This window comes from Takifugu rubripes, chromosome 16 (genome assembly GCF_901000725.2).
Source record: "Takifugu rubripes chromosome 16, fTakRub1.2, whole genome shotgun sequence".
NCBI lineage: Eukaryota > Metazoa > Chordata > Actinopteri > Tetraodontiformes > Tetraodontidae > Takifugu > Takifugu rubripes.
The window spans coordinates 11,436,722-11,448,997 of NC_042300.1; the positions used below are offsets into that span (position 1 = coordinate 11,436,722).

Genomic DNA, 12,276 nt, shown 5'->3' on the forward strand with positions numbered 1-12,276 from the left:
AAGGAGTTGAGATTTATCAAACACACATCTCTGTCTCTTTTCCTGTGCGCTGACTCGAGCTCAGAGATTCGAGTCTGCAGTCCTCGTGTGGATCAGGAACATTAGCAGTCCTCCTTGCTCCAACCGGGGCTCCCACCAAACCGGAATTCCTGCTCTCTTATCTCATCTCTCGGCTTTAGAGTCGCAGCCCAGGGCCTGGACCTGCTCTTAGTATTCCAGGAATGCTGATGCGCTGCCTCTCAGACGAGCTCTTGTTAAAAATAGAAATTTACGGCACAATGCGTCAGTGTTCCCTTTAAAGAGTTGCCAAATCTATTAGGCGTGCTAAATGTTTAATTCACAACGAGCAGATCTTTATTGATACTGTGATGAGACCGGCCCTTTTGTTTGCTTTAAAGAATAACTTTATTTTACTTTACAAAGAGATCTCCAAGAAGGCTCTCAGATATTGAATCTATATCCAAATACAAACAATCTGTATACAATCTATTTAGACATGGGTTAAATATTTTATATGTACCAAGCAACTTCAAAAGTCTTCTTGTTTGTCCAAACCTCAGAGGAACACACTTCCCGTGTCAGCTCAGAAATGGCAATGAGTGACATGTGCAATAGCAGTCTTATTACAGAGTCTTTATGGTTTTGGCCTTTTTCCGGGTGACCACCTGATGACTGACGATGTCCCCTGGACAGCCGGCGGTGACGCAAACGCAGAGGCACGACCTGTGGCGAATACTGGGGCTGGGATGAGCGGGGATCAACGCGCTGCGCATGCGCACAAACCCAAGTCCCTTTGGAATGACAGCGGGGTTGGGTCACATTTGGATTTATTCTAGGAATAGGTCACGATGATTTCTTCTCCCAGGGGGCAGGTGAAGTCTTTATTAAGAGGCTCTGAGCGGGTCCTACATTGCGGGGGTTGTTGGCAATATATGGATGTAACGGATATATAACGGCAGCGTGATGTGTAGGAAAAGCACTCTGCTTTTTGGCATTGCGCATCGGTCAGCTGGCACCGAGTGCAGAGTTGGCTGTAATGTTTGGAACTCTGGGGGGGGTTTCTGAGAACAGGACAGGTGCAAACTTACAAAAAAAACACTGCCCTCTAGTGGGCGTTTAGTATATTGTACAAAAGGCAGGGGGGGGGGGGGGGGGGGGGCGTTTAAGAGCTTCAGCACAAAAGAACATAAAAACTATTTTTGGGTGAAAATCTGCAAAAGCATCATCCATAAGTTAACATAACAACAAGGTGTTGGCAAAGGCTTTGGATCAAACCCAATCAGGTAGTGATAATACTGACTGTTGCATCCCACCGAGGGGCTTGGTGTAACAACACGTTTGGTAGCTGATTTTTAGATCAGAAAGCCGCCATTGGTTTAACTCTTCATGTGCACTGATGCACTTGGTTTTGATTGTTTCAGGTTTGAATGAGTCAGGTACTACATACAGTATCTGTTGGCCTCTCCTCATAAATTGTATTTTGTTTTAAAGGAGGCAGGTGGCATCATTTGCTCTCAGACTCCTGCAGAGTCATTTATCACCCACTTTATTACCTGCTCCGGAATAACATCTCAATCCCAACTGAATTTCTCTCCTTCCTGGAAAGATATGAGTAGAGGTGGGAATCACAGTCAGTCAAACACCTCTGAACCAGTATGTTACTGGGTAACGTATTATTATTATTATTGGGCACAAGGTGGAGGGTTAGAAGGGTGCACTATAATTCTAGTTGTCCATCAAAAATGAAGAAAAAGAGCTCCTGAAGTCTGAGCCCCCATCGGCCAGGTAACCCAAAACCTGGAGTGGGGAGTCAGCGTGGGATATGGGGAGAGGAACAATGTGGCTCTTTGTGCAAGCGGGGCAGGGAAAACAAACCGTTTCCCCTGGAAAGAGATCATGTTCAGGCTCCATCTGAGAAGACCACACAAGGCAGATCAGAGCCATGTCTGCTGTGTACGGTGAAGAGGAGGAGCAGAGAGAGGAGAAGCGCATCTGGATGGCCACACACTTGTGCACAATTAAACATACACAGCATTGTCAGGCAGGGAGAGGTGCTCTGCGATATTCCACGCCAAGCGTTCGCTGAAAGCAACATGTTATCCATTAATGATCCTTGGTCCGAGACGAAATCTGCGAAATCTGTTCTCCTCTTGTCTTGAGATAACATGGCCACCTGGACAGCTCTCCAGGCAGAGCACCACTCTGTCAGGCTTACGCACTGGCTGCAGGGTGTTGTCCACTAGAGGGCGCCGCACCGCCACACAGTGTTAAGCAAGGAGTCTTCATCATGTAAAAGGAGGAAGAGCACGAGAGAAGGAGGAAAAAGTGGTGAGTTTTTATCAATTCTGGACCAACTGTGCGTAATTTTCTAGTTCTAGAGTATCACATATCAAACCCTCCAGTCTGGATGCTCGTTCTTTAATCCGCCCATTCTCCATAAACACTGAGGAAAAGGCTTTTAGTCATGTCAACACTCAGATAACAGTCACAGAGGGTGCAATCAAACTAGGAACATCTGGCCTCTTTTCTCTCTCACACAAGAGCAGAGTTTCATTGAAAAACACGCATTAAGCATAAACAGACAGACTTATATGCTCACATAGGAAGGCCAAAGCAGGGTTCTGTATTCCCTCTGTCCCATCGTGTTTTAGTTTCAAACACTTCAAACGCAAATACCCATGCGGTGGGATCGGATTACACGGAACTATAAAATACCCCAAATAAATGCGAGGGGAAACTGAGACGATTTAACGGACTGTTTCCTGAGGGGAAATCCTCCACTTGGCTGTCGAGTCTGACAGATTCCTTTCTTAAATACTTTTAGCAATGGAGACAAGAGGAAAAGGACAGCAACGTTTGGCACAGAGCACATAGGTGATGACTAAAGTCGTCCACATACGGCAGCCAGCTCTTGTTACACACAACACAGGGCCATAAATCCATCTGCACGACTCTGGCAGCACGCTGTGATTTGATACGTACCGGTTGCTAAGGGGATGTATAAACCCACAACAATAGGAAAACCTTAAAAAGGGAACTCACTACGCAAAGGGGAATCGTTTAACTTTGACACAAACCATCTGCGGTATAAGATAAAGGTTTGTGTTTTGCTTTTCCTTTCAGCACACATCAGTTTGAAACAAAGCTGGCTCGTGGCCTTCTGGAGAAGAACGTGGAGAGAAAGCAGGCCCGCTGAAATCCAAACCAGCTCTGTAATATCAGCGGATTAATGCAGGGACGTACAGTAAAATGGTAACACGATCTCATTATGGCGAGATACCAGCTGGTGAGGACAGCGGGTGGTGTTACAGCCATTTGGACTACCAATCAGGCCAGTGAAATCAATAGGCCTTTTGATTGGTCCAAAGTCAGGAGGGATTTTTCTGTTGCATTTGTAACAACATCTGGTTGGCAACAGTCAGCAGCTAGAAAGGGAAGTGAAATAAAAGTGTTTGAAATGGAGAGAAGGGTGGTAGAAATCCGCGGGAAAGGCAAGAGAGTCTTATAAGCTGCCTGATCATCAGCGCGGTCTCCAAGTAAGCGCACCAGTTTAACTTTGAGATCCATTGATCCGGTGTCCAGATTGGACCTCAAGGTCATAGTTTAAATTCATTACATCCTGTGAATTTGTCCTTCGTCTGCTTGTTCAAAATATCTCCTCGACTTAGACAGAAAATATCTTGTCAAATCTGAGATCCCCATCAGCATCGCAACTAGCCAGGGTTGTGGTGTCGTGATCACCTTTCAAAGTGACTCTCACTGCCTGCACCCTCCATCTCCAGCCTCTGTTGTAACCCGAGTTTGGTTACTGGGATTCACTTTCTTTGCAACTATGCTGACTAACTGAGACCTGTGGCTAAACTGTATATCTGTGAGGAACACTAAGCACATCCCCTCCAAACCCTTTGTAATTGTAATTTAATCTACAAACAATGCCCAGAAGACAGAACAGCCACATCAAAATGCAGCTGGATTTAGAATGCTCATGCAAATCCGTGTAAGTGGGCAGATTAGTCCTAAATTTACCCTGACCTGATCCAGCAAATGTTTAAACGTGCAACTCAGTAATGTCACATGAACCAGACTCACCTCCATCTGCTACTTATTCTGGTCTCGGATTCGGAGGCATCGTCTCTTCAGAGGCGGCTCCATGTCTGCACCACTGGGAATATTAACAGGGCTCCGCATGCTACCCTTGTCCCTGAGTTTGGGCAAGAGCAGTGGGGTGGTGCTCCCACCTGTTTTTGACACTGTAGGCAGAGCATAGGCATGGTCCTCATCGGGAACATGGGGGTCCTCTCCTACCTCCCCCGCTACTGCTAAAGATTCTTCAGACTGACTGACTGGGCCTTCAACCCGCACTGGGCCTATGACAGAGCACTTGTTCTCTTTGATAGCCTCCAGCTCACTGAGCGGAGGATCAGGGGGGGCTGCTGGTACTCTTTGGGGAAGAGAGTCCGGACTGGTGGGTGTGGACGAGAAGGATATCCCGTTTAGACTTCTGAGATGGTCCTGAGATGGCAGGGCTGAGGAGGTGGCAATATAAGGATGACTTTTAAATGTAGGACTACTTGAGGCGTGTGCATGTGGGGAGTGCATGTCTTGATGAAGATGGATATTATCATTGGAAGGGGACCTTGGTAAAGGAGGGGTGGGTCTGATGATGTTATGGAGTCCAGATCTGGTAACCTGCCCTGTCCCTGACTCCTCTATCCCTGGTTGGTCAACAACTCCATTGACACTGGGCCCCTGCTTCACTTGGATCCTGGGAAGAACCCTTTGGATTACTTGCCGCTCTGGCTGTGGCTGTTTAAAGTCTGTGATCCCCTCTGATTCGGAGCAAGGGGAAATGTTGTACAGCACTCTGGGGGAGGATGCTCCACTTTGAGGTCCTGACGTTGGGGCAGGGAATGAACTCTCAGACCTAACCCAATCCGTATCCCTCGTGCTGGCATCACCTGGAGAGGAACGACCTTGAGTCACCTTTCCATCGAGTTTGTGAGATAGCGCTTCATGGACCCCGGGAGATGGCAGCCTTTCCCTGGATTTACACCTGTCTACCCCATCTGGCACAGGTTGGATAACACCACTGTGGTTTTGAGTTTCTAAGGTGGCTTTAGGTGGAAGTGGTATGGGGATAGGAATGGGTATGGGCACTGGCAGTGGAACAATGATGGGATAAGGCACAAGCACAGTTGGCTGTGGGAGAAGAGGGCTAAAAGAAGGAATACCAAAGTTCATTATTGGCGGTACTGGGACAGGACCTCTTGGCATCATGTTGAGTGGAGGGGAGTGCAGGCCAGGGAAGTAGGCTCCGGGGAAAGGATGGATCAGTCCAGGAGGATTAATTGAAGAAGAGGTTGGAGGGTGCAGGTGTGGAGAGTGAGGAGGTCTTTGTATTGGGCTGGAAACAGGGCCTGGGTGTCTTGGTGGGTTGGCAAGTGGGCTTTTGAGGCCCTGAGCATGAAGAGGGGGTCTGATGAAGGGCATGGGGATTTGAGGCACCGTCTGATGCTCCAGGGTGGTACACGCAGGAGGTGGAGGATGAAGAGAAGCGGGTTTGGGCGACACATCCACAGCTGGATTATGTAGAGCAGGCTGGATGGGTCTCTCCATCGTTCTCAAACCGGATACATGGACTTTGCAATTAGAAAATGCCTCTGACGGGGAGATGGAGGGGGCTACTGGTGATGCGTGTGTTGTTGTGGGGTCTTTGGGAGACGCATTCTTATGATGTCTTTCTCCCACACTGGTACTGCTGCTCCACGACTCAGGCGTGAGTAGTTTTTGTCCTGTCACAATGCTGTCTGGCCTTCCTTCCTGGTTAGGTCTGCTTGGGCTTGAAGTGATGAGTGCTGCACGGGCTTCCCGGTAGAAGATATCCATCTTGTACTGATTCAGACACTTGGTGCTGCAGAACTGCAGTCTTTCTTCACCGGACCCAAAGTCAAGGTATTCTTTAGTGTGACGCACATGCTTGCACCAGTCACACACCTGTGGCACAGGGGAGAGAGACTGCGAGGAGTTATTGAAGTGAAGCTGAAACCCCCAGAACAAAAAGGTTGTTTGAGACATGTTTACTTTTCCAGAACCCGTGAGAACCCTTTGAATGCCCTAATCTCGACCCTGTCTGGCTTTATGCTTAACTCATTAATGAAGTAAACCACATATAATAAACATCCTGGTGTAGTAATGGGCTGACAGTCAGGAAGTGACACCTGTATGCAGAAGTAAAGGAAGGAAGCCTGTGTTTTTCATTGTGAGTCATTTTATTTTAATAAAAAATTTGATTTTAACAGAGCTCAAGACCTTTAATAGGCTGTCTTTTATTATATTTATTACTTTGTCTGATTTTGTTTCTTCATAAAATGAATAAAATTGTGTTATTAAGCAGTAAAACTTATTATTAATATTATTATTTTATATTTAAGTACATCAAACACCAAATGTAATGTATATGTAACCACACAGTGCTTTTATTAGAGTGTAAAAACAACCATTACAATTGTGTTCTATGCCCCCTCATAATTTTCCTGTAAGGGTTCTGGAATCTTAGGTGTTAAAATAATACTCTAAAAAATGAACAAAGACAAAACCCATTGATGGTCTCTACTTACTCTGATGTTGCTATTTAACTGCAGCACCAGTCTGGGTGATTCCTCTGCATGAGGCCGCTGAGGGGATCTCTCACCGTGGAGGTCCTCGTCTCTGGCCTGACGGGAAAACCATAGAGGCTCGTGACTCACAACCACCGGAAATGCGGAGCTCACTTCAAAACCAATTTGATTGATTCATTTCATTTTGCCATGGGGTCGCCGCACTTGATTTTAATCACAGCAGTATGTCGATCCTGATCCTTAAAATAAGTTCTTGCTTCTTGAATTGAATTGAATTATGTGTCAATTTCTTCAACTTGACATACAGAGGAATTAAAATTGCCTTTCTCACTATCCCATGTGTAGACAAGCAGATGTCATACAATAGAGCGCACAGGCACAACAAAAACATCCTAAACTCTGAGGTAGTAATAAAGTGCAAATAGCTTAATTAGCTTTACTGTTTAACTGGTGCTAAAACAGGAGGATATAAAAGACAGGATAAACATGTAACACTAGTAGTGTTTCAACAGTGTATAAGGAAAGAAGCGTGCTGTGGGGTAGGGGCCCCGTTATATGGTATATTTAGTTATATCCGGCTATATTCTTCTATTACAAGTGCAAAATATAGCCTCAAATCAAGAGGCTTGTTGTCAAGTATAGAAGAGGTTTGAACTTCAAGACACTAGCTCCTAAAGGTCAATATAACAAAGGGAAATTAGTGTGTTGTGAAACACATACTGCCGTACAACCTAGATTGATAATGCAGGAGACGTATAGTCATATTATTAAAGGCTTTGCGAGGATTAATACACGTAAATCCTCCTGATTGGTGCAATTTGATCTGCTGAGGTTGGGAGTGCTCTCCCATCTCTCTGACCCATTGAATCGTGTTGAGTTACGAAACATGAGGCAGCTGAAGGTAAGGTATGCGCTGAAAGTGGACACCTCGCCCCAGGCCTGCTGGCTTTCCTCTCAGACAAGCAGCGACAGGCCAATGGCAGCGCTTGCCTCCGAAAAACTAGAGGGTTTGTTGCACACATTCTGTTCATCCCTCCTTTTTGTCCCCGCTGTCTGGCAAACACAACCGCCACAGTCTAAACAACGGTGAGTGTGAAATGGGATACAGCTGCTGGGCACGCCGCACCTCAAAAAGAGCTATATCAGTGTCGCACGGGAAGGTGAAAAATCATGGCACTGTGCACTGGAGTGGTTCACCGCAGTTCCAGCTTTCCTGTCCTCCAGACCGAAGGCACTTAATGGCCGGCCCCCGCTCCATTAACATGAAACTGATACTAAGTGTCCTCTTGAAAGTTTGACCTCTCTCCCGCCATTCCAGCACTAGCTCCTCTATCATAACTAACACAGCGAGATCTCCAATACAGCTTTAATTTAGGGAAACAGCCCTTCATCTAAACATGCATTATCTGTTTATTAGTCATCAGTGTTCAGCCATGTTTACCTCCTCTCATCAAGTGGATGTGTATTGTGCACATATTTCGTTCACCACCCACCTTATTGCGTTTGAAGTACGCACGTCTGCAGGCAGCAAAACACTTTTCGCTGCAGAAGCTCTTGAGCTCGGAGCCCATGCAGAGAGAGTAGCGTTTTACCCCTTCCTTCTGGCACCAGACGCACACGATCTGCACATTCTGTACGTCGTCCACTGCGGGGTAAAAACAGAAGAGGTTTTAGGGTAATTATTGACTGTAATTTGAGAAGGTAGGACTACCCAGCTTTGTCAAAACAACTTAGCTGCTTTAGCGGATGTGGCTGTCGGCTCTAAACGGGCCTTTTTCTGACGAGGCCACTAATTATAGAGGATTTAGGCAACTTTATGTCCGAAAATGTTTGAAGAGATGAAACTTTTCAGTGGAGTAAATGTGGAATAGGTATGAAATGGTGCCCTTTAAACACTGGACTGGCGATTTAGTCGGTCATTTTTGTCAACATTTTACTGATTTATGGGCTCGCAGCTGTAAAAACAACTATAAATTTGTAACTTCACTCTCATCTGGGCTTGAAGGACATGACCAACACCTCGATTTGGTGTTGACTTAATCTGTCAAACCATGACTGTGCACTACCTGCTGAGGGCTTGATAAGGGGCACGATGACGGGGGCGCTCTTGTGCTCTTTGGGGTTGGTCCGGGATGGGTTTGCTGAGGAAGAGGAGGAAGGTGAAGAGGAAGGGACACTGGAGGACTCTCGCTCTCCAGTCTTCATGGTGAGAACAGAGGGGTTGACTTTGGTCTCCAGGCTCCTGGGTTTTGGCGAAGAGTTTTCTGCAATGCATTACTGAATTAAAACCACAAGCAGTCTGGTGTCTTAAACACACCGCCGGACACGTAACCGTGCCCTCCGCTGTCGCTTGGTGCAGATGCGTCGAGAAAGGTAACGAGCATCTGATTGAATGAAACCGGAGACGCTTCGGGAGAGGGTTGTCTAATGTGCTCCATCTGCACGGAAACCTGTGGCTCCTGCTCCGCTTCAATGGGAGCCTTCCTGTCGGTGGACCCTCGACACGTGGCCCCTTACCTTTTAGCACTGACACATGCTGGCGCCTCTCCCGGTAGTTCCTCATCTCGTTGGCCTCGGAGTCTCGCAGCTCTACTTTGTCGTAGCCGTACCACCCCAGCAGCTCGTTCATGGTGCTCTCTGCAAAGGTCTGAATTAGGAAAAAGAGAAGGCTGATGAAGGTTCTGTGTAAAGGGATACTGTAAGTGAGCCCCAGCCTGGGAAGTTGGGACCGTACAGTATGCGGCTGTGAGTGGAACTTTTTTATCCTATGTTAAACATAATCAGACCGGCTCTGAATCAATGCAAGGGATTCTTCCTCAGCTTCGGCCCAGTTGCAGAAATGAATACGTGCACAGTGGAGTAGTGTATGACGCTTTTTCCATGATGTGTTCAGGTTGTTTACCCTTGCTAAATCTGAGACGGAAGGCTCTAAAACCTAACACCAGTGTGAAATCAATGAATCATTCCCTGTTTATCTCTTTTAATTAGAAAAAAAAAGGAGAAAAGAAAAGGGTTCTCCGCAGATGGGATGTGTGGTCCACAGATTTTCTTTTTTTTTTTTATTACGACCAGATGAAAAAAACACAAAGGTCGCTCTCATTATCCACCCACCCCCTCGGTCTGTTTTCTGAAGCCAGGATTGGAAAAGAAACTTGATCTGGCTGAGGGTGGAAATCAGAGCAGGACACCCTACACCACTGCGAGGTCCCACGGTTCTCGGAAATGCCCCACTCCTCTCTAGTTCCCCCGTCTCTCTCCTTCTCTCTCTTCAGTGTCCATCCCTCCCTCCCTCTCTCTTTTGCGGCAGCTTTCCCTCTCCTCGTCTCCTCGTCTCCTCGTCTCCCCATCCTCACCATCCTCCCCTCCATCCCTGACACCCGACACAGTGCCGCCTCTCGGGTTTCACCCTTTTCCAGCCTGCTGTGGCAGTTGTGCCGTAGTGCCGTCGTGGACCCACTGCACATTCTTTCCCCTGCTTTCCTCACTCCGACCTCTGCTCTGCACTCGGGCCTCAGTGAAACGGATCTCTCCCCTGCTTACTTGACTTTCTGCTGTGTGTGTCTGGGAAAGTGTGTGGGTGAGGGAGAGCGGCGGTATCATATCCAGCTAAATATGCCTAACGATGATTAAAGTTAGGTATCCAGTGTCTGGTGCTGGGTTCGAGGCTGACGTGGAGGGAGTGGGTCCCACTGTGGCGTTGAAACAGATGTATTACAGACACAGGCTGGACCTCAGCTGTGCTCCAGATCTTGGCCCTCCCGCCTTTCCTCCTTTTTATCATTTCATTATTCATTATTCAAATTAGTATTTTGACTTTTGTTTTCCAAAAAAATAAATGCATAAATGCAGCCCCAAGACTGTCCGCGCGATGTTCCTTTCAGATGTGGCTCTCTCTCCCTCTTTTTTTTTTCTCACCCTCTCTTCCACTTCCCACAATGTTGTTTCTGTTTCTTTCTGGCAGTTCATACAAACATCTGCTTTGTGAGAGTGACAAGCCATATCCCAAACCACAGAGAGAGCCGCAGCCAAAGGCAACAAACCGGGGCCGACCCTGAGATCCAGCCCAGGCTGGCTCGCATCAAGTGCGGATAGGATTTCACATGTTTTGATTAAAATTAGTAAAGTTGTAACTCTACACCTCCCCTGGTTATCAGGCGCTACAATCCAAACTACTTACGCAGAAAAAGACACATTTCCTTTCTCATGAATATCTCCTCCTTCCACCTACCCTTTCCTTTTATATTTCCTTTAGTTAAGGCTGTCACAAAGCCAGTGTCCAAACCAAAACAAAGCAGACGATCCGTGGATTCGTTTCCATGCAGTATAAGCCGGGAGTCAAAGTGTCTGTTGCTGTGATTTAAATCAGTCTGTGCAGGGGTAAATAGACAGAGCTTCTTAAGTTACACACAGACACTATCATTGAACCGCTGTCTGGTGTCACACGGGCCACCCAATGAAGGTGGGCGATGGTGCTTTGGTGTTTTTCCACTGCAAAGCGGATGCGAGTTATTTTAGGTGCGTAAATACGCTGTCTCCTCGGGAGAGCATGACGGCTGGCCCACAGTCACGCAAGAGCGAGGAAGAAGTGACGCACATCTGGATCTCCGCTGGACAGTCGTGTCCGGCCACAGCTGGCGTGACATGGCGTCACGACGGGAGTCGGACCAGACCAGAGTCGGTTCCCTTCGCATGTGTCGTGAAAATGTCTTCCGTGTCTTTGAGTTTGTTATTTGTTTGTTTGTTTTGTTTTGTTGGGGGGTGTTACATGATGGCTAATTTATTTTTAGTGACGGTTATCTTTACAAAAAAAAAACATTTCCATGAATGATTGTAATCAAGCTCCGAAGCCAGTCAATGAAACCAAGACAGTTTGTCTTATTCCCAGTACAGACTTGTGCGCACTTGGCTCAAATCGAGACGTCGTGCGCGCGCGGTAGTTTTCGCTGCATCCAAATGATTTAAACTTCTCGAACACGTTTTTAAAAAAAAAAAAAAAGAGTCTCACCTTCATCTCCTGATTGATCTCCCTCTTCACCGGGTGCGCAGGCTTCCTGCTGCGTTTATTTTCCGGAGGTCTGCCTTTTTCCATCTCTGGCATAGTCCTGGTTCTGGCTGGATCCGACCCGGATCACTGTTGCGCGTCCGTTGGAGCGTCTTTAGCGGAACTGTGGAGAGTGAAAGCTGTCACTCCTGGTGACAGCGCCTGTCATTCCGTACGTCTCAGTCCCTCAATTGGGGTTTCTCACCATTTGAGTCCACTGAACATGCGTGCACTCCGTGCGGGAGTCTCCGCCGTGAACAATCGCCACTCTCTCCTCTCCAACAGCAGCAAAAAGCTGCCGGGAACAGAGACGCGGCTTCCGGTTAAGGACCTCCAGAATAATACCTCTGTGGCTAAAAACAAACTCTTAAAAATGACCACAGATAATGTGCACAAGAATACGAAATATTACATGTTTGAAATGCAAAGATATAGGCTGAGCCTTAAATCTCTCTAGAAAAGCCCCCCCCCCCCCCCCCTTTTTTTTTTTTGTTAAATTTCGCACACCGCGACCGTTTTCCGGTGTTTGCAATCTCCCCAACTTGACGCCTCCCTCCCCGGACAGGCGAGGGTGGGCTCTGAGTTGATGTAACCCAACACCTGGCGCCCACCCCTCCC

At 47.1% G+C, this 12,276-nt stretch overlaps 1 protein-coding gene across 4 annotated transcripts; it reads right to left on the reverse strand.

Moving 5' to 3' along the window:
- Nucleotides 1-386: 386 nt before the first annotated feature.
- jxc1b (Jxc1-B) lies at nucleotides 387-12,001 on the reverse strand. 4 transcript variants are annotated; one of them, XM_011612192.2, is made up of 8 exons: nucleotides 11,864-12,001; nucleotides 11,623-11,782; nucleotides 9,135-9,264; nucleotides 8,684-8,881; nucleotides 8,111-8,262; nucleotides 6,618-6,713; nucleotides 4,090-6,015; nucleotides 387-2,280 (listed from the first exon to the last, which is right to left on the reverse strand). In XM_011612192.2, exons 2-7 carry the CDS (start codon nucleotides 11,713-11,715, stop codon nucleotides 4,099-4,101), a joined length of 2,586 nt encoding a protein of 861 aa, XP_011610494.2. In that variant the 5' UTR covers nucleotides 11,716-11,782; nucleotides 11,864-12,001; the 3' UTR covers nucleotides 387-2,280; nucleotides 4,090-4,098.
- Between the last annotated feature and the right edge of the window lie 275 nt (nucleotides 12,002-12,276).